At 43.8% G+C, this 23417-nt stretch overlaps 2 protein-coding genes across 3 annotated transcripts in view; one reads left to right on the top strand and one right to left on the bottom strand.

Annotated features, from left to right (window-relative positions):
* Positions 1-14972, top strand: part of SNORC (secondary ossification center associated regulator of chondrocyte maturation) — a 29657-nt gene extending 14685 nt beyond the window's left edge. Inside the window, exons 2-3 of one of the 2 annotated variants that reach the window (XM_084846806.1) lie at positions 10071-10253; positions 12508-14972. In XM_084846806.1, the coding sequence (XP_084702932.1) occupies positions 10071-10253; positions 12508-12617 (293 nt within the window). In that variant the 3' untranslated portion in view covers positions 12618-14972. The remainder of the gene's footprint in view (positions 1-10070; positions 10254-12507) is intronic. The other variant, XM_084846807.1, reaches the window with a different exon arrangement.
* A 1404-nt stretch (positions 14973-16376) lies between these two features.
* Positions 16377-23417, bottom strand: part of NGEF (neuronal guanine nucleotide exchange factor) — a 90362-nt gene continuing 83321 nt past the window's right edge. Inside the window, exons 13-16 of the mRNA XM_084846790.1 lie at positions 23253-23408; positions 20741-20820; positions 19763-19867; positions 16377-19268 (exon numbers count right to left, since the gene is read on the bottom strand). Coding sequence (XP_084702916.1) covers positions 19096-19268; positions 19763-19867; positions 20741-20820; positions 23253-23408 — 514 coding nt within the window. The 3' untranslated portion in view covers positions 16377-19095. The remainder of the gene's footprint in view (positions 19269-19762; positions 19868-20740; positions 20821-23252; positions 23409-23417) is intronic.

The following is a 23417-nucleotide window of genomic DNA, read 5'->3' as shown; positions in this document are numbered from 1 at the left end:
TTCATGCTACATTATCTTTTGTTTCTGGCCAACCCTGTAATATCATGAGTTTTACTCTCTGGAGGATGTTCTCTTCCTCTGTTCGTCGCTGAATCTCTCTCAATCTTTCCTCACTCTTATGGATATGTACTGTACTATACTGATAGTTTCTACTTCAGCTTCTACAGATGCCTCCATTTCATCCCTTTTGGTAGGTATGCCCAACTCAAGGTATCTGCTAACGCTATGTCTCTGCAAGGGCAGTAGCTGAGCTGTATATCATACTTCTGCAGACACATCACCAAGCATTGTATACACTTTGGTGCACAGAGAACATTTCCCCACCCCATATATTTTCCAGAGGTTTATGGTCAGTCTGGACAGCTACTGTGCATCCATATGTGTACTGGTGAAATTTCTCCATCCCCTGAAGTATTGCAAGCAGTTCTTTTTCAATTTGGGCATAACCCTTTTCTGTTTCTGATAAGGCTCTGCTCACATATGCACCTGCCTGTCCTTGCAGATCTGTTTCTGATGCATCACCCTGAAGAATTAATGGCTCTTCTGGGTTGTAATACTTCAAGATGGGAGCTGTTGCACTCATCTCCTTTACCTTTTGGAAAGTATATTCATGTTGCTCCATCCACTCTCGATGTCAAGTGCCTCAGGATCCTGCAGTTCTCCAAGAGGTGTTGACAAAACTTAGCTAAATAGTTGGTCATTCCGAGAAATCTCTGGGCTGCCTTGACATCTTGGGGTCTTGGCATGTCTCAAATAGCTTCTGGATCCACCTTCAAGCCCCTTGAGGTCAGTAAATGGCTAATACATGGTACTTTTGTGACCCTCAGTCTGAATTTGTCCCCATTCAATTTGATAGTTCTTTCTCTCCATCTTAAAAAAAAAATTATATTAGTTTATGACCATGGCCCTGCTGTGTGCCATAGGTCATCACCTTCTCCCACTATCAGCACATAATCAGCTATTGCCCAAATTCCTTCCAGACCCTCCAAGGCTTGTGTCAACCTGTTTTGAAATACCTGGGTGGCAGGACTGATGCCCAATGGAAGACTGATGCCCATTTTGATATCTCCAAAAAGGTGTGGTGAATGTTGTTAAAGAACTGGATTCTTCATCCAGCTCCATATGCCAGAATCCATTTTTGACATCACAGACAGAAAATAGTCTTGCTTTTGACAGATCTGGCAATATATCTTCAATAGTAGACAATGGAAAATGACTTCTGATCAGTGCCTTATTTAAGGATCTTGGATCTATGCATATTCAGAGTTTTCCTGATGGTTTTCAGATCACCACCAGACTGCTTATCCAGTCTGTTGAATAATTCCTCGCTGTTGTAGACTTCGCAACTCTTCTTTCAGAGGTACTAAAGCTACCAGTACTTTCCTCTTGGGTAATTTAACTGGCTTCACACTTGTATCAATCTCTAGTTTGTAAACTCCATCTAGCTGTCCATCTCCCTCAATCACATCCCTGAATTTCCTCTGGACCCTTTCTTGATTGCAGCTTCCAGCTGCATCTGAATTTTCCATCACTCCACTATCCAATGTCAATATGTCCTGGAATTGTACCTTTATTGGTTTCATAGCTTGGACCACCTTAAGACCTAACAGCGCTACTGCTGTCTGGTCATCTACAACCACAAATGCTAGTCTGTATTTCTTGCTTGTCTTTGGGTTAGAAATTTTGAATTTGCATTTCCCCACTGGTTTTGATTTAGTGTGATTATCCTTAAAGCAGATTAGTCTCTTCCAATGGAATACTGGGGTTCGCTAGGTGGATGGGGATAATGTTGCAACTGGCACTGAAATGGTAATGCTTTATCCCCCAGGCACATGGCTGCATACATGTTGGCTTTCCTGTACCATGTTCTGTTACCCACAAAATGTCTTCACATTCAGTGTCACACTCCATGTCTACGGTATGCATGCTAGCTTTTGGCTTTTTCTGTTTTGATAGACACCTGGATGCATTGTGTCATAGTTGTGGCATTTCTCTCCATAAGCTGAGCAACTCTTTTTGTCTTATGTGTTTCCCTCCACAGTACTTGCATTATTCTATGGTATTCACTATTGTCCTTACATCCAGTTTCTCCCTCTGTTCTGTACTATATGGACAGTTCCACTGTCTGTCCTTCCAGGGCTCTAATCTCTCTCATAGTTGAGTGTCCTGTATTCCACACACTGTCCAGTCCCTTATTAAGGAGTCCTCGATATCTCCAGAATTGCAACTGGCTGCTAACATCTTTAAACTGGTGCAATATTCCCCAATGCCTTCCCCTATTGCTTGGTTCTGCATGAAAAAGTTATATCTTTCCACCATTTCATTCTTTCTGGGGTGCCAACAGGCATCAAAGCAGCCTATTATTGTAGCCAAAGTACGATGTGCTTGAGGAATGTTTGCACACAGTGCCTCACCTATTTCTCTCCCTCTTTCTCCAATCAAATATAGGAACAGTTTCATTTTTGCAGACTCCTCTTTATCTGCCATTGCAAAGTCCACATAGAAATTAAACTTTTCTTTCCAGGTTTTCCATACCTGACCAAACTTCTGAGCTTGCAGGCTTAAAGTGCTTGGTGGCTTCAGGCCCTCCATTTTCACCCTCTATCTCTGTCTCTCTACTCACAATTTGTCATTCTTCTTCTGCCTATGATTCAGTCACCACTGTCGTTGTGTTTCAAAGATGGTGGACTTCACCCCATAGACTCACACAGACTCTGCCTTCCAAACAAACTTACAAATTTTATTCCAACAAAGCCTTTGCGCTGAGCTCTCTCAGGCGGTGGCCTCTCTGTCCTCAGGCCAGAAGCAGTGGTTGTTGCCCTTGACTACTTCCTGGTTACTTCCAGGAAGCACAACCACTCAGGCAGAATCCAGTAATTCTTTCATATTGTTACACTAGGAGTACTGCCTATGTTGCAAGTAGACATGTCATGGAAAATTCCAACTGTGTCTTTTGACAGTAGAACTTCCGCTGCAGGATAACAATATTCACATAATTATACATGTGAATGCTGTCCGTTGATGAAGGAGGGGTGGGGCTGTGCGGGCGGAACCAGGTCTGCCGTGCCCGTGTACCTTTAGCAGTCCCTTGATTAGCAGGCAAAACTTTTCACAGCAGAGCGATTAAGAATTATTAGGTGCAAAAGTCTACAAAGCAAACTGCTCTTTTAAAGGCTTATCACTCCCTGGCGTGCCACCAGAGTGCAGAAGAGGTCCTCTTAGGGAGGGGAAAGTGGCAGATAACACCAGCCAATCTGTTCTGCTCCAAGAGTAATGCCTTCCTGGTATCATAGAACTTGGATTTTCAAAGCTGAGTTCTTCGGGCCTGCCTCCTAGCCTTTGGCCCACCCCAAACAGCTGTAGCTTTTTGGCTACTCGCCAACATCATTCCCCCAATAATGCTTGCATTAGTCAAATTAATCCTGATCCTGCCCCCAGCTTTGCAGCAGCTGTGCATGGATGGTGCCTCTAAGATGGTCACAAAACCTGCAACAAGCAAAATAGTAGTAGTCTGCTTAAGTTAATTAATATTATGTCACTCAAACTTGAAGCCCCAAATGCTTGTCAGGTTGTTCTCAAGCCAGGAAAATTGAAGCCACTTTGCCAGCCAAGAAAATCGATGCAGTCGTGGCCAGGTGAGCAAAATAAATGACTGCTAGAATTGACATGGGAGGAAAGCACGGAAATGCAGCCACTTCCTCCCACACTGGCTATCGCAACATGCAGCAGAGGAAAGAAAGGAGGGCCTCAGTGCTTTCTTTCCTTGTCATGATATCGGGGCTTTTGCACCTATTGGCTAGATCATCTTTCCCCAACCTGGTGCTCTTCAGATGTGCTTGACTGCAACCTCCATAATTCCCAGGCTGCCTGGCCATCGGCACCAGGTTGGGAAAGGCTGGTCCAGATCATTCGAAGGCAGGAGCCAGCATGTTACTTTCTGTGCAAGTGGGTAGAATATTGCTTGCATATCTCTAAATATGTATATATTAACCATAAGGGTAACAGCCTTTTATTTAATAAAACAGCCTGAACATTCTGGGGTGGACTTGGAAAATCGCCATCTCTATCTCCCTCTCCCTCCCACCACCACCATCACCTAAGGCTTTGTTCAAGTGACACATTTTGACAGCATTCCATGAATACCAGATCCTTCGCCTTTGGCTCAGCTTCTCCATTATAAGCCTGGGGTTGGTCATGACAATAATAATTTGTTCAATAATAGGAAGTCATGCCAATTCTACAAAAAATGTCCCAGTCCCACACTTTTCACCTCCCTGCATGTGTGTGTACCTATTTATCACAGGGTAACTGGAGCAGTGGTCTGGCAAGCTGCTTGTTACCAGTGAGTAAATTACAGCCAGCCTGTCTTAGGCTTCGACTCGAGCCTTTCTCTCTTGAGCAAGTAGAAACCCCTGTTGAATGAAACTGGCAGCGGGGACAGCTTTAAGTATGTCCTGCACCAAACAGGTCTGTTGACTGACTAAACGACCCCTTTATGAGGAGCTGCCTTCATACTATGCTACGCCAGTGATCCATGTCTCTATGTTGTCAATCCCAACTTCTTAGCCCTGCCATGGTAGTTTGATTAAAACAGCTTCCGTGGTCTCCTCCCATCCCCACCCCCAGGAACGCCCTGTTTTCACCCCTCTGTGCTCTGTGTTACGAGCACAGAGACAGCGGTGGTGTGGTTCTCTCCACCACAGCTACAAGGGGGAGGGGAGGGGGAGCACGGTTTCCTGGCTGCAAGCTCGTAGTGCTGCCTACAAGCTTGGAGCTGGGAAACCAAAAAATCCTATCTCCCCCACACGCTGTCTAGGGGACAAAGGATGGCTCTCTTAGGAAGATACAGGGCATCTCTATGCCAGCCTAAAATCCTGCATTTAAAATGGGGCTTTCTGCTTCCGTTTAAAATGCAGGATCACAATGACTCCCCTTTTCATGTGCTTCCTTTTCCCCTGCCCTTTCCCCCTCCTTCTCCCCATATCTGAGTCTTCCGTTATCTTTCATGGATCTCGCTCCTCTTCTTGCCGCTTTTCCTCTTTTCACAGAGGAAACTGAAGTGGAACACAACAGGGTAATTTGACAGTTCATGATCTGCAATCTATTTAAAAACTGAATGAAAGGCATTTAGTGCAGGAGACGCCCTGGAGGGTCACGCCATCATGTAAAGAGCCTGCAAACTTCTGTGAAGGAGCAATCTCGATCGCAGGATAAAAGCTCCATATGAAGGAGCCCACAGAATCTCTTCTTGAAGCCTTGAAGAAAAGCCTGGGCAGTCATCTGTTGCGATGCTTAAGTAGAGTAGACTGATAATACTGTGGGTTAAAAGAATTTGACTAGTACAAAAAAATGGTGCCAATATATTCATTACTGGGCAAGTACAATAGATTCTTCCAAATTGAGTGTATTATCAATATAGTTTAACTCCTTAAATTTTAATTTTACCAAGTTCCAAGAATTTATAAGTCATGTTGTATGACTTGCATTGAAGCACTTAGAAAGATCTTTAAAGGTCATGCTACATTTGATACAACACAGATTTTACAAGAGATGCCATTTCAGAAGTTTTCAAATTGGTTTGTATGGGTTGTATCAAAAGTTAGTCCTACTTAGAGGAGACCTATGGAAATGAATGGGATTTAAGTTAGACTAACATTGGATACAGCCCATTGGATATAACCCTATGAAAGCAGGGAATTGACAAGCAAATTCCCTACTTAAGGAGAATGTATGCAAATAACGATATGGAAATAGCCTGCCTTTGTAACCAGAAACCTTATGAATGATTTGGATCGTTGAGTAACATTTTCTGCTGAGAACTGAAGACACCTATTGGGGATTGTCAGGACTTGCCACAGGTGTGTCACATGTGGAATCTAAAATAGAAAGGTGATGGATGATGCTGTTTCCCAGGCTATACTCTGTTTTCTGCTCTAGGAGCCATTAATCTTCATTATTTTGCCTGCCAGCACAGCATCTATGATGGCAGATGTTCCTATTATTAGCCAGTTTCACTCACTTATTGATGTCAGTCTCCTGCGTCATCTCTTATCATCCTTATATTGGAGGTTTGGGTGGCCTATGGATCCCTTAGCATTGATTGCCATACCAAAAGGACTGACACAAACATCTCTGTGAAGAGCCAGGTCAGTCTGGGCAAAGATTAGTGCATCTTACCTTGTCAGCAAAGGCCAAGGATGTGGCATGCTGGAGCAGCAATGGTAGAAATTAAATGTCTTATCTTGATAACCAGAAGTGGTCCATCTCTCACCACCATATAGTAGGATCCTAAAAACATGGACTTTATATTTCAGCATCCTTGTCTTAATGGTTACTTTGGAAGCTTTCCAGACATGCTTCAAAGGACTGACAAAAGCGGCACCTGCTTTCCAAATATTGCGTATACAGTGCACCCAAATTATGAGTCACTTTGTATCAGAAGTGGGAAAATTTTGTTAACTAGCATGAGGGGCATTGTCTAGAACAGGGGTGCACAACAGGGGTGCACAATCTCATCAGGTGGTGCCAGGGGGCTGTCCATGTGCACATACACGGGCACAGCTGTATGTTCACACACACGTATACACAAGCCTGGGGATTTATTTGCTAGTGCAAGGAAGCTGATCTCTGATCTCATCAGAGTTCAGGGAATCCCTTCCTTATCTCCGATATCTCATCAGAAATTTGCTCATCGCTGCGGTTTCTCTAGAAAGGGAATCCCTTTCTTATCTCTGATCTCTCATCAAAGATTGGACATAAAGGAAAGGTTCCTCTTGCTAGCAATAGCAAGGGAATCCCTTCCTTATCTCTGATGAGATCGGGGATAAAGAGGAGATCCCCTTGCTAATGCTAGCATGCAGGGAACCCCAGCCAGTGCTGTGGTGGCATATGTAGGGGGGTCTGGCAGGCCATATGCAGCTTAGGGGGCACACTCCTTACACCCCAAGTTTAAAATTATCACAGGCTTTTGTGCAATATTTTGTCCTTCAGTACAGTTACCTTAATACTCACTGTGAGGGAAAATATGAAGCGGGCTTGTCCATGAGATTCTATAGCTGGATATTTTCATACGTTGTGAGCTAAGTATCCTCTGCGCACGGCAGTTTTCCCCAATCAAGCTGTGAGGTGTTGTCAATAAGATGGGGGCAACATTCGTTTGCAGGCCAGCTGGTAATTGTTGATTTGACCAAAGTGCTGCTAGTTGCTGAACATAGCTCTGTGTAGTTATTTTTACTCAATAGTGCAAAAATTATCCTGGTCAACAAGGTGGGCTAGAGGTGAAATTTCAGAAAGATATAAATGCCATTGCCGTACTTCGCACGCTTTAAGTATGTGCTGCACCAAACAGGACTGTTGACTGACTAAACCACCCCTCTATGAGGAGCTGCCTTGATGCTGAGCTAGGCCAATGATCCCTGTCACTACGCTGTCAACCCCAACTGCTTAGCCCTGCCATGGTACTTTGTTCAAGCAGTGCTGTGGACTGAAGCATATATACACTATCACTGATGGGCTTTTTATTTATGGGCTTGTGGTGAGACTTATTCTGACCCCCGGCCATTTTTCTTTTTCAGTGCATGTTTATAATAACAACAACAAAGCACAGCCTTCTGTATGTTCTTGCTTTGTCAAGTGGCAAACAACTGTTACCTTTAGGCCTCAGTTTCATTTTTCCTTAGGTCAGATGGTCATCTTCTGTTATTAGATAGCTTTGGATGCTCTGTTCCAGTTTTCAGCTTGGTGTGACATTTCCAGTGGTTTCAACAGGGCCCTGCAGAATGTCTCCAGCTCTTGCTAGGGCCTCTGCTTCATTCCATCTGAACAAAATGAGCATTGATTCCTGCCTTCTGGGTCCAGCCACATATAAACAGAAAAGGCTTTTTTAGTCCCTCCAGAGCCCGCTTAGGGGAAAAAACAGGACATGAATTGCAACATCAAAGCAAATGTAGTTTTCTTGGAATCTCACCTGAGGAGGCATCATAGGGGCACTGTCAGGGGAGGGTCTGGGTTCCTGTCTACTCCAGTTCCAGGGCTGTGCTCCCTGCCTATACTGTCCTGGCAGTGAACATGTGCTGTGGGAGTGAGAAGCTAACATTGTGGGCAGGGAAGCACTTGCCGGTGCAAAGGCTCTGTTAATCCTACAACCATTCCCAGTGCCTGCCCTCTTCTTGAGCCAACTGGTTTAAAGCACTGCAAGCTTTTTTTCAACCTCAGCCAGCCTACAGAGGCCTTCAGAGCACAAATCAAATGGAAACGGATCATCTTGTATGTTCAGGCTGTAGATGACAAGTAGGCCTTGCATGGAGAGATAGGATCAGGTTCCTCAAGCCCTCCAGAGAGACAAAGCAGTAAATGTGGCCGCATGTGGAAAAGCAGAATTGCTAGAAATCAGAGGAGTACCACCATCACCTCTATTTCCATTCAGCTCTCTAAGGACCCATGCAAGGCAAAGAGCAGGTAAGCCTAAACCAAATAGGCATTATATGAGCAGAGCAGGACATTAACTGGGAAAATGCATCAGACAGTAAGTACTAAAATTCAAGTTTTATGGGTTCGGCTAGCGGTCAGAACAGTTGGTATCCTGCCTTGTAGAACAAAATAAATCCCGTTAAACTTGTGCTGAGATGAGATGTGATATAGCCATCTATGATTCTCACAATTTGGAATGGCGATTTCCCCCTATGTCTTTAGTAGGACAGTAGCTGTCTTTCTGAAGCACGACCGAATCTGTTCTTCATGGATAAAGCCTGAAGTGCAAGCATGTCATGGTAGAAAGAATGGTGTTACTCAGTTATTCAGGCTCACACACTCTGTCTTTCTCTGCAATAATTGTGCAGCAGTTGCTCAGATGCATTTTCCTGGCATACACACCACAGTAGTTTGTGGTTGGGAAAATGCAACTCACCCACCAACTACCATATCAGTTGCCAAAGTGAATGCTGTGTGTAATGTGGCTATGCAAAGTCACACGTACATATTTGATAGGTGTCCTTTTTCACCTGAGAAAGGCATCCCAGGAGGACAGCCAGGTTTTAGCATCAACAGCAACATATCAAGGATGAGTCTGTGCATTTCCCTCAGCGTTATTAATCTTAACCATTATGGGAATTCCAAGCAGTGATTGTTTTCACCTCAACCTCTGTCTCTTCCCTTTGTGCAACTTCTTCCTTCTACTGCAGAGGTGGGCAACACATGCCCCTCATAGCCCTTTTTGCAGCCCCGGCTGTGTTCCCCTGCTGCTGCTGCCATATTTGCTGTTACTGCAGCAAACATTGCAGCAATTTTGTAAGGAGACATTTTGTTGCAAACAGAACTGTGCTCCCAGAAGTGTCATACAAGTGCAATTCTGCTTGGAAACGGCGCATGCCTTGTTTCCCTGCAAAATCACTGTGATTTTTGCTGCTGTAGCAAATTCTGGGGAATGTGGCCCCTGGTGGGTTCTGAGGGGCCAATGCAGCCCCCCAACTGCTGGAATTGCCCATAGCTATACTTCTGCTTCCTCCTTCTGTCTAGACCAGTATGCTCCAGAAATGCTGGCCTCCATTTAGACTTAAAAAAAAAAAAAAAAGCTAGAGCATACTTGTGCAGAAGTATTACATCAAAGCACCCAAAGATGCTTTGCCAAAAATATGTTCTTTTTCTTTACAAATATAAAGTGAATTGTTGTTTTAAAAAAGGAAGAATGTGAAATCATGTGAACAACCATCAGTGACTGTGTGCAAAGATTAAGCCTTGTGGGGACAAAACTGTCCAGAGAACAAAAAGGAGACAGACGGACAGGTAAACTTTAAATAAATTATTATTTGAACGTACCATTAGGAGGCTGCTGGAGATTACAAGCTCAAAAATGATGGGACAATGCAAAAGCTCGTAAGCCTTTATCCAGCAGAGGGCAACATTTTCTATTCTTCACTGTCTGTGTCCTCCATTCGCTGCCTATTGTAAGATGCAGAGTTGGAGCACTGCTGAAGGAGGCAAGAAGACTTAATGAGAGTCTTTCAGCATAGCCCTGTTAGAGGCATTGGTCAGGATGGTCAAAAGACTAACTGGGCGTTTGTGTTTTGCTCCAGCAGAATATCCCCAAGGACCTCTCCCAACACTGTGGAATGATCCACCAGAGCTGCCATCAGGTGGAGGGCCCTTAGAAACCACCACCACTGCCCGCTTCTCAGATTCTCCAGGATTCCTTCCTTATACTTCTGATTATGAACCAGAGGACACAACCCACCTCCACCAGCTGGATAATGGGAATGGTACATGTTCTTGGCAATAGTGCTTAACAGCATGACTTTATTTTTCTTGTACATGAGGTCACAGCGGTTTGCTGTGTTGGGTTGGTTATGTTGGCATGCTAGCAACTCCTGCTAATGCAGGGTGGAGTACCGTTTTTCACCCCGATGGCTGCATTCCCTTGGGAGAATTGGGTGGGGCTCTGTACCAACTATGTATTGACCAAATACTCTGGTGGTATTTGGCCAATACACTTTTGACCAAAGTGGGTAGCGCCAAAAACCAAAGTGGCTGGGCCCAGATATACCTGCATTGCCAAAATGGGGAACCAAACTAAATGTTGTGAGAGTTTTCCAGATTTTTCTCTCAAGTATTACCTGGGCCGTATGAATCATTATGTTAAGTGTATTTACCAGAGAATCCCTGGCAAAACTGGGGTTCCAACTTTTAATCATTCAGACTTTCTCATTGTACTGCTAGCCCTTGTCCTAGGCACCCTGGTGCCCAGATTACTGAAACTGAGAGAAAACTGAGTTCTAGGAGATCTAAACTCACATCTTAGCCCACAGGTGAATTGCAGGGTGGTCTTGGGCAAGTTACTCTAACCCATAAAACAGAAATAATAAAGGACCTACCCCGGAGCGTGGTTTCAGAGATATCTAAGAGAAGGGCTGCAGAGCACAGGAGTGCAATATGAACAACCATACTAGTAAGTTCTGTTCCGTTAGCCTGGGGCTGGGGAGTGCTAGAGAATGCTGGAGATTCCCAGAAATGGAAATTCCAATTATAGGATGGACAGTTACCTCTTTCTTTATGGTGGCACTCACATGTAACACTAAACCATAATTTAGTGTTGTGTGCACCCTCCCTCCTCTGGCACAGCCGTGATGGTTTAGGGAAACAAGCCAAGATCATTAACCATGGTTTGTAGTTGACTTGTTTCTGTAAACATAGTTAACATTAACCATAGTGTGTCTGGGTTGGACATAACAAGTGGTTAACTGAAAACAGAAGCAAAAGCTTTCAATCTCCTTCTCACGACCGTGTCGGAGAGGGAATCACGCAAGCCTGAGGCACATGCACATAATGCTAAACTATGGTTTAGTATTGCATGCAAGCCAAGTCACAATGTCTTGATCAGAAATATGTGTTACCTACTTTATTTGACTTGGGATATCAGATTTTTCTGAAGAAAATGCTTGAGATGTAAAAAGAACAAAAATCATATAGACCAGGTTTGGACTGTTTAACCCATTTTATTTAGCTATTTAACCCATGACGAGCCAGGTTGCCTATGCAAGCCCTGCTTGGGGGTTGTTGTGCCATGAGAACCCAGCGAGCGAGGGTTATGTGAAGGTTTAACCACCCTTGTATAATCCTAAAACGGACCATGGCTTGCAAGGGTTGTTTAACGCTCTCATAACCCATGTTCACGTGACATATGTGCCGGGGCTGCAGATTCAGAATGGCTGCCACACATTTCCCACATGCGCAGCAGCCTCAGCATGGGTTAAATAACCTATAGTGGGTGGTCATGCTGTGTGAACAGCCTGAACATCTCAGTGCTTGGCCACATACCTTCCTGAAAATTCTTAGAGCTTCTGGTATAAATTAGGAGCTATTGCTCATTCCAACCAATATTATATTTGTTTACCTTGGCAGTGTAAAGAATGATACAATGGACAATGACTCTCTGTGTTTCCTGCAGTTATTCTCCCCGAGAATGCAGTGCACCATGCTAGCCTGGAGCTCTGTACCTCGGCAAGCAGTTACGAGTATGAATGATGTCAGCAAATGCATAAAGGGGAGGAGAAGAGCCATGGCTCCTTATCCGTATGCTCTGACCTAGATTGGCCTATCCAATAAATATAGATGTCAACCACTGGCTTAGAGAGTGTGACTGAAGGGTTTTAAACACAGTGTCACTTAGGCTGATCCAGTACAATTCAGTGATATTATCCTCCTGGGATTGCAGTTTTAAGCAGAAGTATATGCTGGAACGTATGGTGTAATCCAATGTCACACAATGGACTTTCTCGTCACCCTGTCCCCCCCCATGTTGGCTCCAGGGGCCCCCCAACCCTCTGAAGCAGATTTTGAGGGTGTGGGGGGGGGCTGTGGGGGATCACCCCCCTCCCCATCTCACTGAGGGAAGCAGTTCCACCAGCAGGAGTACTTAACTGGATACAACCTCTAGCGTGCGTTTTCTGCATACATTTTCCATAAACCCTTTTCTGTTCTGCTGAGTCTCTCTCTTTCTTCTCTTGTCAACTGCAGGGTCTCTTGGTCCTGGTGCGATTGGAGCCATAGTGATTGCTGCTTTGCTGGGAACATCTGTGATTGTGGCCTTGATTGTCATCACTCTGCGAAAGTTTTCTGCTTCCTGAAATCAATAAAAAGTTTCCCCCTCCTAATACACACTTGTCCAAGCTCCCTCCTTCTTCTGTGCTTGTGTTTTCTGTGTGTGAGACAGGAAAAACAAGGCCCTTATCAACTGTATTCCCCAAACATCACAATACATCCGGTCCCTTGAACCACCTGGGATCAAGGCCACTTTGCATGTTACTTTTTCTGACAGAAATGCTTTGAAAATGTCATGCTTAATGATTGCACAAGTGAGCTTTGCGGGGTGGGGTATACGTACACAGATTGAGAAGCTTCTGCAAGTATCAACTTTCTGACAAAAAGATGTTTGCACCACCATTCAAATATGATTGAAGCACAGGCATTATTAAGTCAAATTAACTTCATGCATGTGCTCAGAGGCATACACCCAACCTCAGCAGGGAAGTGCTTGATTGTTGCAACTAAAATAAAATGGAAACTTGGCTTTTAGATTCTGTAACATTAGTAGCTGGGGATGGGGGAGCATGATACCTTGTATTTATTTTCAGAATGCCTGATGTTATGTTCTATTCTGTTTTCATTAAACTTTTTTAAAAATACCATGTTTGCCCTGGCTCATTAAAGAAAAGAATCTCATGCCTACCAATGAGCCTTATTAACGTAACCTACTATGGGCTTCTGTACACCAGCAATTTATTGCACACGCGTGCCTGGCCACTGACAGAAGTTTGAAGGTCCATCACACATCGTCATTGACATCCATGGCCCCTCCGGCACCTTTTCAGGTTTATCTCGCTGTAAATAGCTCCTGACTTAATGAGGTTTATGTTAAAAATGCTCAGAACGGTAGCATGTATAGCACTATTTTTCAGCCACTAGATGGCACTGTCCTAAGGAAAACATGGGAAAAATGCCGATAGGGAAGGTTTCAATTCAAACCACGTGGTTGCCCGTGTCAGGGAGCCAATTGCAATCCTGCAAAGAAAATGCCAGCAGAAAGCCCCGTGGGAAGCCAGGATTTCTGCCTTGTGTGATGAACCCCTATGGCAACTAAATATAACATCTGGGGGAGGTGGGGGACAGTGAGATTAGAAAGTCCACCTGCATTGACCATTACACCCTTGTCTATGACATCAGCCTCTACTTGTCCCTTCTTACCTGGATATAACGATCCAGTAGGATGGTGGTCAGTGCTGGCTCCAGGTTTTTAAGATCCCATGGGCAAGACACCCTCAGTGGTGCCCCTTCAGTGAGTCTACCGTCTCACCACCATTGTCACCAGGAGCTATTGTTCCCCATCCACTTTCTCAAGTTTGCTACCACTTGGCTGCTTGACAGGCAGAAAGCCAGACAGCAGGAAGGCAGAGGTATCTGCTGCTTCTCCTTTTCACCACTGCCAATATCCGGACCAGAGTGAGAGGCGGATGAATAAGCAAGTTGTAATGAAGAGGAGGAGCAACTCCAGGGGGCTCTTGTCAGTAGAGCGCTACTGGGGTGTGGACCCTTGGCCAAACCATGCCTGCCCTGGGGGTAAATTCTCTGGATTTTAAACACCAGTGTGTGAAACTTGGCTAAAATCTGTAATCTCAAGCGATATCATTCATTACAGGGATTGGTCTGGGAAGCATGTTGACTCAATTAGATCAGCCTTTGATTTGTGACAAGTGGTAGGCAGCAGTTGGATCTGAAAAGGCAAAGCAACATTGGCCAGCCATATGGACCAAGCACCCACTCAAGTCCACCGCAGCCACATTATGCGAGGCTTCCTTGAAGATCATACATGGGAGCTATCTTTTTCCCCTCTACGTTCCTCACCTTAACAGATGGGAATGCAATGAAAGGGGGCCACTGATACATAAGTAGCGCGCTTGCAAGGCTGTTGAGACATTTTGGGAATAGGTTTGAGGGATTATATTGGGCACTGTACCTCAGATCATGTCACTTAACCAAAGTTAGTGCTTCTTTCACTATATGAAGAGAATTAAGAACAGCTTTGCCACAAAGACTTCATCCTATTCCTCCTTACAGCATTTAGAATGGAGGTAGCTAGACACCAAAAAAAGCACTTCTGGATATTCAGTCCAGAACGGGTCTACACGTATTTGGTTTTTGGCAGCGGCGGAAATGTTAACACATCAAAGTAGATGGCAAGAGGCGCAGCTCAATAAGACGCTTTGAAACCTGATTACATCAACAAAGGGGTGTCAGACATTTGTTCTCTTTCATTTCCCCTTTTAGAAAGATACATTTACCTGACTTAGTAATCATGTTGTAATCTGCTTTATACATTTTTGGGCTATGACTTAGTTCGTATTTCTTATATAATAAGATATATGAGAGTGTATATTTTATTACATTATTGTTTCATTGTGCTCCAAACTATGTACTTGTACTTGAATAAAAAAATAAAATGAAAAGCACAGCAAAAATATAGGTTTGAAAGTGAGAAGCAAATCAGCAAATCTAGATCAGCTCACCTATGACATAAGTAAATCCAGTTAAGGAGCAATCCTATGGCCTCTAGACAGCAGCTGAGGCACCATAACACTCAGGCCAAGGACAGCGCTCTGGCCATGGAGCTGGAAAGTGGAGTTCTGCCCCCCTCCCCCTTGCAGCTGCCCCACACAGAATCAGGAACAGCTGTTCTCCAAGCTCAGGAACTTGACCTCAAAGCAAGGGAGAAGGGGGCGTTCCGGCGGGTGGGGAGGCAAGGAGACTGGACAGACCAGGATACAATCTATCCTGAAGACGTTCTAGACTCCTTCCTTCCCCCTCTGAAATGCCCCAGCTAGAAAGACAAAAAAAGCCTGTATAATACAGAATGCAGGATGGGAGGACAGGGAGGTGAAGATCACCTCCACCAGTCCTCCCGCTCTGCACAGGATGATGCTAAGTCTCCGAGTTTGGAGACTTATGATCAACACAATAGGATTGCACCCATAGTATCTTATATGAATGCTTGTGATGCTGGGTGGGTATGGGTAAGTGAAGGTTAGCCTCTGGAAAGATCAAATGAAATTACTAAAAGGATAAGACTTTGAAATTGTTTGGTAATTTAGGTTTTCATGACAAGAAAAATTATTACTCCTCCATCCCCCATTTCATTCAGGCTCTTTTCCAATGGCATATGCTAAAACCTATGTTGTTGTTGTTTATTCGGTCAGTCGCTTCCAACTCTTCGTGACTTCATGGACCAGCCCACGCCAGAGCTCCCTATCGGCCACCCCCAGCTCCCCCAAGGTCGAGTCCGTCACCTCCAGAATATCATCCATCCATCTTGCCCTTGGTTGGCCCCTCTTCCTTTTGCCTTCCACTTTCCCTAGCATCAGCATCTTCTCCAGGGTATCCTGTCTTCTCATTATGTGGCCAAAGTACTTCAGTTTTGCAAGGATGGAAGGCTGAGTCAACCTGAGCCGGCTACCTGGGACCCACCTTCTGCTGGGATTGAACTCAGGTCATGGGGAGAGCTTCAGTTGCTATACAGCCGCCTACCACTCTGCGCCACACGAGGCTCTGCTAAAACCTATACTTCTGTGTAAAAAAAGATGAACTCATGCAACATTGGCTAAGGTGGCTGTGAAGGAACATTGTGTAACTTTTGTAACAGTTCAGTATTCTCAAAATTGCAGCAAAATTACAGCTTTCGAGTTCCTCTGTTTTGTTAAATTAATAGAATTGTTTACGGGTTGATCAATGCCAGCAACTCTTACCCTTTACATAACTCAGCCATTGTGTGACCTTAGCCTTGCACAATTTAGTAAGATACTCATCAGGAAAATGAATTTAAAAATTAACAGTATCATTTGTAAAAATCTCAGTTTAATGCACAGTTAGTGCCATGGCTAAACAATTTTTCTGACAACTGTACAAGGCTGACTTGACCAGGAATGTGATATTTAATCAGATTGCCTTACTGTTGCTCAGTCATCCTGGTTTTAGCTTTACATAGTTGTAAGCAAGTATTAAAAGAGTACCTGACCTAGACCCAGAGTTAGGTGGTCTTTCAGAAAGTGACTGACTGAGAAGTTGTTTGCACATTTCAAGCTATGCCACTTAGAAGAAGTGTTCAAAAAAAAATTTAACAATGTACAAAAATATGTGGTGACCAACATCCAGGTCAACACTATGCCTGGTTGCTTTGTATGGACCAAATGCACTTGCTCATCTGTCCTTTCTGCCATTCTCTCCCAGCTGCCTTTGTCCACATGGCAAAAACAGTGTTTATGCAACTGTTTTCTACATGGGTCAAAGAAGTGTGGGAGGAGGGTTGTTGTTATTTTGCTTTTTAATTGAATAATACAACAGCACATTTATTTCTCTGGATATTTATACTAGCTTTCTGGAGGGCCTCATTTAGGTTAGAAAGGCAGCTTAAAATGTAAAAATAATTAGATAGACTCAAAGACTTTGCATGCCTGCAAAACGTCCTAGGGTCACTCTGCGGCACCTCCATCTGAAAGACGTCTGTCTGGCCGAGACCTCGAACAGTTGCTGCCAATCAGAGTAGGTAGCACCAAGCTAGCTGACTCAGGTATGCAGCTTCGTAAAATCGTAACCCTGTGAACTACCTTCGGAAAGCTAGAACTACAATATATACAAGCCCTTGGTTTGCCTTGTGGAAGGCGCCTTTTAATGAAAAATGTTTAGGAGTATTGTAATTAAATAAACACGTATCGGTTATTTATATACCACTTTTAATATGCAAAGTGCTTTACAATCTTTTAATCAGTTGATCTCAGTCTCATGGTTGATGCAAGTGATTGTCTTTAGTCAATTCTCTCTATTGATCTTCTCCCTCTTCTTTCCAGAAGCATGTTGTTGCTGGTTATAACTTTTGCATTAAAGGAGGGGATATTTCCTTGCTCCTTCTGGCTCTTTAAGGCTTTCCTATATACACTAGCTTAAAAGTACTATACATAAGAGTTCATGCACGTAGCTGAGAGCGGATGCCCAGCTGATGTGCAATAGGCCTTCCTATTATTTTAGTACAACTTTTTCAGACAACAATTAATACAAAAGTGTGCCATCCTTTGTCTCAAGCATTTTTGGGGGTGGGGTGAGGACTAGTGACCTCAGTACCTCTTTGCATGAGCGTTGGGCTGTTAGTGGAGTATAATCCTCCTATATTGGCAAGGATACATTCCATTTAGAACTGTCTGAACTTGACAGAAATATTATTTAAAGTACTGTACTCAGAGTCCATGTATACACCAAGGAAAAGCAGTGTGTTTATACAGAATGTGGTGGGCCTGGCCACAAATGAGTTCTCTAGCTCCCCAGATGTAGCATTTCCATAGAACTTCACGTGTGCCTTGATTTGGCTGCCAAAACGATGTCTTTATGGCTCTTGTTTTTTCTTCTTTTCAACAGATGAGAAATTCCTAAGTATGCTCAACAGATCCAAGCAGCAAAACCTATTTATACAATACTGTCCCATGTTCTCAATCACCCTGTACAATTCAGTGCAGCATTTGTCTAGGGCAAAGGAAATCCTAAGTATATGCTATACACTCTACTACCATCTCTCAACATGTCTACACTGTTCATTTGTGGTAACCAGTGGTAGCTGTCTAGGAGAACTTTGCTTTGACATGTAAATGCAGTTAGTGGTTGCTTATAGCACAGAGTTCTTACAGGACAGAATATGTTGGGCCAGATTAAGAGGCAGTTAGTCTGGCTCAGTATGTTGGTTGAGTCAAGTTTGTACTTTGGGAAGCAAGGGATAGGCAGTGAACTGCAGAGATATGAATTATGGGGATTTTAGCCTGAGTTTCCAGTCCTGCCTCTGAGATTGGCTCTCTTATTTTAGGAAGTGTAGGTTTCTTGCTTCAGCATTACCTTCTGCAAATTGGGAGTCCAAAGTTTCCTACAAGGTAGCTCAAGAGTACAGGTGAATGAATGCTGTGAAACACTGTGAACCAGATAAGAAGGTGCCTTATAATAATTTATTTACCTCTATTCTGCTGATGCATTCATATAAGAGATACTTGTCAGTGTGCCTGTGTGGGCAGTTCAAGCTCAGTTTCTGAAGAGGAGCTTCTTGAGTGCAGAGGCGTGGATGCTGACAGTTTACAGCACACAGTTTCAAAGGTGTCGTGCTCCTGGGCCCCTAACTTCTCTCTTGTCACTAGAAAATCAAACGCTGCACCTTGTTGTACCATTGGGTGAAATGTTATAGAATCAAGCTGCTAACCTCCAGGGCCTTGGCATAGTTTTTCAGTGTTCGCTGTTTCCTCACCATGCAGATTTACACTCGTTGGAGTTTGAAGTACACTAGGAAATACATTTTACAGCTCCCAGATCTGTACAGGCATATGGCAGCCTCGCCTCTTTTCAAGTCTGTCTTCAGAGATATTATCCACACTGTGTTAAGTATGCAAAGAAGCCCACTAGTTTGGAGGTGAGAGGATTTCCTTTTCAAAAGCTGATACCTGTGCCACCCCCCAGGTATTGAATCCCATTGTCTCAGCCTCTGCCATAAATTGCTTCTGAAGAAGAACAGATAACTGTGTGCAATGATCATTGTCTATTCCTGCTGCCCATCTTCCTCCGCTGGCTGTCGTCTGACTTGTGCACTCGGAAACACTCTTTCAAGTTCTGAGATCGAATCTTGGGGTTCATAATCTCTTCACCCATAGAGCTGGGGAACCAACCTCTCTCTTGATCATGCAAACGCTCCCCAAATATCCAGCCTAGGTTAAAAAGAAGGATGGTGACGGGTGGAAGAAACATGTAGTGGTGAAGGTCAATAAATCAATGATAACAATATAAGGAAAGTGCAAAACTGGCAATACTGGGAAAAGTAAAAACAACAATGGATCATATCAGAATGTATTTACAAAAGCTACATAATCTTTTAAATCTGAAGCAGATGCTACAATTTAGGAGGATTATAAGAATTTAGCTTCATTGGGGCTGCAAGGCTTTGACGTTAATTTGTTGGAAAACAGAGTATGAAGAATAACCATAAACACATATTGGTTCTCGTTCATTTCCTTGGGATAGCTCAATTAGTAGGCCACACCCCACTATTTTAGGAATGCTAGATTATACTGCAATAATCACCCTTTAATCCTGCAGGCCAAGTATTATCCAGTTCCCCTGTTATAATTGTTGAACGCATGCTTCTGAATTAAAGACATAGCTCAGTCTGTGGGTAAAAGACTATTGCGATGACAGTTCTTACCATCATCTGTCTTTTCCAGAATGTTCAGGACATCGGCAAGTTCCAGCGACAGCTCATCTGGCTGCTGAGCCACATAGGGATGGACGCACTGAACTTGAGGGCAATCTGCCAATGGGAAAGAAAAAGTAAATAAAGCTTCCCAACTCTTTAGGAGCACTAAGAAATGGGAGCTGAGACGGTGTCTGAGGCAGAGTTAGATGCTAATGAGACCCCAATTTATATGAATATGTAAAGACTTGATACCAGGCCCATTGCCATTCCAGGCCCTGGGCCAGACAGACAATCATAAAATGTGATCTAGTCTGCAGTGTAACCTTGAACCTTGATGAGGCTTCTGTTGCCTGTATCTCTCTGCAACAAAAGGATCTGCATGTGACCAGGGAAAAAAGTAATATAGTCAGTTTGTGTCATCTCAGCAAATGTTCACTGAGGTGGCTGCTGAGGGCATTGGCTGGTCATAGTACAGTTACATTCACTGACAGATTTATACTATGAGGCTCAGGAAATGCACTATTTCATGGAAGAAGGCAACTAACCTCAGAAGAGCCCCTTACACTTAGATGTAACATGGACTGGTACTCAGGATGAACCTGAGGGGATAGGGATGGCGGTGAACCAGAACCAGACATATATGGGACAGTGAAGTTGCACAGTGTGAAAACCTGAACACAGAGCTTGATGTTGGTTGAAAATGTCACTGAAATAGGACAGAGGGAGATAAGAATAGGACAGGTAACCTTTTGCTAAATCATTCTGTAATTGTAGATGAGACTGACTAGCTTCACAAAATGTTGCTTGAGGGGACAATTCAAAACTGAACCTGAGAATGTAGTTTCAAACAATGTTTGTTCAATAAGCAATACCCTGACCTGCCAGTGCATCCTAGAACTGACAGTGCTATATAACCCAGCAAACAAAAAGTAGTAACACCCTCTCTGGACCTGTCATCATCCCTCCCACTTCCTTTGCCCTCCTTACCCATGAGCCTGGATGTAAAGGAAACAAACTTGGTTCGTCGATTTGGGGCCAGCAAGATCATCCAGCGTTTCATTTCACTTCTGCGGGGGGGGGGGGAATGTAAGGGAGGGAATACATAAATCAGTGTTTTCCATGCAATTTTGGAAAGGGTCAGTAGAAATAATGATACTCTTACAATCATCTACTCTTGAAGGCCAGGTCCACCTTCACAATTTTCTTCTTTTGGCTCATGCCATTTTCTCCTTTCTGTGTGAGCACCAGAGTTTGCTGGGATCTTTTTTCTATACATTTCACTGATAGTAATGACACACAGCGGCTGTTTGCATGACATGACAGCACACTATGGGTTATTTAATCTATGGTGAGGCTGAGATGTATGCAACTGCCACTTTGAATATGCAAGCCCCACTCAGGAGTTGTCATGTCATGCGAACCCAGTCAGCATGGGTTATGTGATGGTTGTTTAACCCTGGCACAATCTACCTTCACTGGGTTCATATGACACAACAACCCCCACATGGGGGTTGCACATGCAAGCTGGTGTGTATATCATCTGAAACCTGGTCACAGAGACCCATTTGTTCTATCATTTTCCTTTCCTGTAGATCTAATGCTTCTTTTAAAATATTTTCTTTTGCTTGTGCTGAGGCCTAGCTCCCCCCGCCTTAATGATGCACTCTTCTCCACATGTGAACAGATGAAATCCATGTGCTCCCTTTCTCTCTCCTTGTTAGGCAAGCCTGTCAGGTGTCACTCATCAGAAAGACATTTATGCATCCTGACTCATCTGCTCCCACTCACTGGTTTGAATGTCATGCATAAGGTAATATAACAAGGTGTTCAGGGCAAATCTACGAACTACACTGAAAGGACTTGGACGTATTTCAAAAATCCTTGACAGAGTAGAGATGTATGCATTCCACTGCCAAAACTCCTCTTATTTTTCCACTTTTTTTACAAGCATACCTGAAAATACCTGCAACAGCCATTCCCTTTCTTAGGGTCAAACTAGACATGATTCAGAGGATCTAAGACGAATATGTAAATGTGGATAACAGGGTTGGGAAGGGAGGAACAAGGCCAACTTGACCCCCTCTTTGGCAGCCTCTCTGTAGTTCCCAGAGCCATGGGGTGGGATTGGCCTCAGTGAGCGTAGAGTCCCCAAGCCAAATTTACCTCCCAACAGTAGCATGATGTTTGAGCTACTTAAGCTCAAGAGGTGAACCCATCTAAGGTAAAGACAAGTCCTGCGATAGCTTCAGGGAAGTCATAAGCTTGGAAAATAAACCATTTATTTCCGCCTCCTAAAACCATTGTGGGGGCTAGAGAGCTCCTGCTCCTGCTCCTCCATTAAAGCCCAGTTCTTCCTGGCAGCTAAGGCTGTGGCTGTCCCTGGAGTTTGCTCCATGGAGTCAGGAAGCATGAGGAAGGGGGCAAAGACAATAAGATGAAAGCAGGAATCATTTCTTCCTCTGCCATACCCTAATTCTTCTTCTACATGTTGTTGTGGGGTCCTACTTGTCAGTAATTCAGGTAATTGAATAAATCTATTTAAAAGGGTGTTGAACATTAACACATTGAGGGGAAATCCTTCTTAATCCCCTTAACAGGATGTCATTAGCAGCTTATCTCATTTGGCGCACACCCAGGTGAAAATAGCTTCCTACACTGGTAGGGTGCATTTAGAGCATTTCTACACCAGGCTAAAATCCCACAGCGTTACTGGGGCCTTTTGCTTCCATTTTCTTTGCAGTATTACGATGGGCTCCTTTAGACAGCAAGCACGTGATGTGGAATTGAAAACTTTCTTGTGTGGGAGACATCCTGGAGGTAGACAGCGTTGTGTAAAGGACCCACAAACTTCTGTGAGTGGCCAATCACGAGCATGCAATCAATCGCTCATGTAGAGAAGCCCTTAGTGCTAAAGCAGAAGGCATGCTAGTGGAAGAGAGATGCAATGCTGTGCACTGTGCAGGGTTTGGGGCAACTATCCTAGGGCGTGAATTCATTTGAATATGCCACCTGCACGGTTGGCACAGCGCTACAACTATGTGTTTTTCTGTGCCTTGCAAAGTGATACACTGTATGAATGTAACATCTATTCTGTTTCATGCACAGGCTGTTACATTTTAAATTCACTTTAGGAACAGTCCAAAAAGTATCACAGAACTTGTTGGGGTCCAAGCAAAAATAGATTATAAAATAAATCTATAAACTGTCATGAAGGAAAATGAAAACAAAGCCTGATAAAGAGGACAACAAGATTAACGGGGGGGGGGGGGAGGATTTGCACATCCCTAAGTTTATCCTACAAGCCTTAATGGTCTAGAATCCATTATAGAAGAGCAAATTGATTGGGGGTCATCTACAGCTCTCTGGGCGGTTTTTTGTGAACCGCCCAAAGAGCTTTGGCTATTGGGTGGTATAGAAATGAAATAAATAATAATTAATAATAATAATAATAAAATAATACATAGTCCCCACATTTCCACATGTGTCTAGCTGTACTCACTGGGATAATGCCTTCAGCATATAGCTGACTTCACGGTCATCTGCATTTTCCAGCAGCCTCAGGATAAAGACATTAGCCAAGCTCTGTCCTTGGTCTTCCAACTCCTCCACCCGGAGAAGTCCTCGGGAAGCAGAGTCAAACACTTGGTACTTGTCACTGGGCGAG

This window comes from Heloderma suspectum, chromosome 3, assembly GCF_057233095.1.
Source record: "Heloderma suspectum isolate Gila_16-S chromosome 3, 16-S_ref, whole genome shotgun sequence".
NCBI lineage: Eukaryota > Metazoa > Chordata > Lepidosauria > Squamata > Helodermatidae > Heloderma > Heloderma suspectum.
Note: the sequence above shows the minus strand (reverse complement) of the source record. Positions and strands in the feature narration are given on the sequence as shown.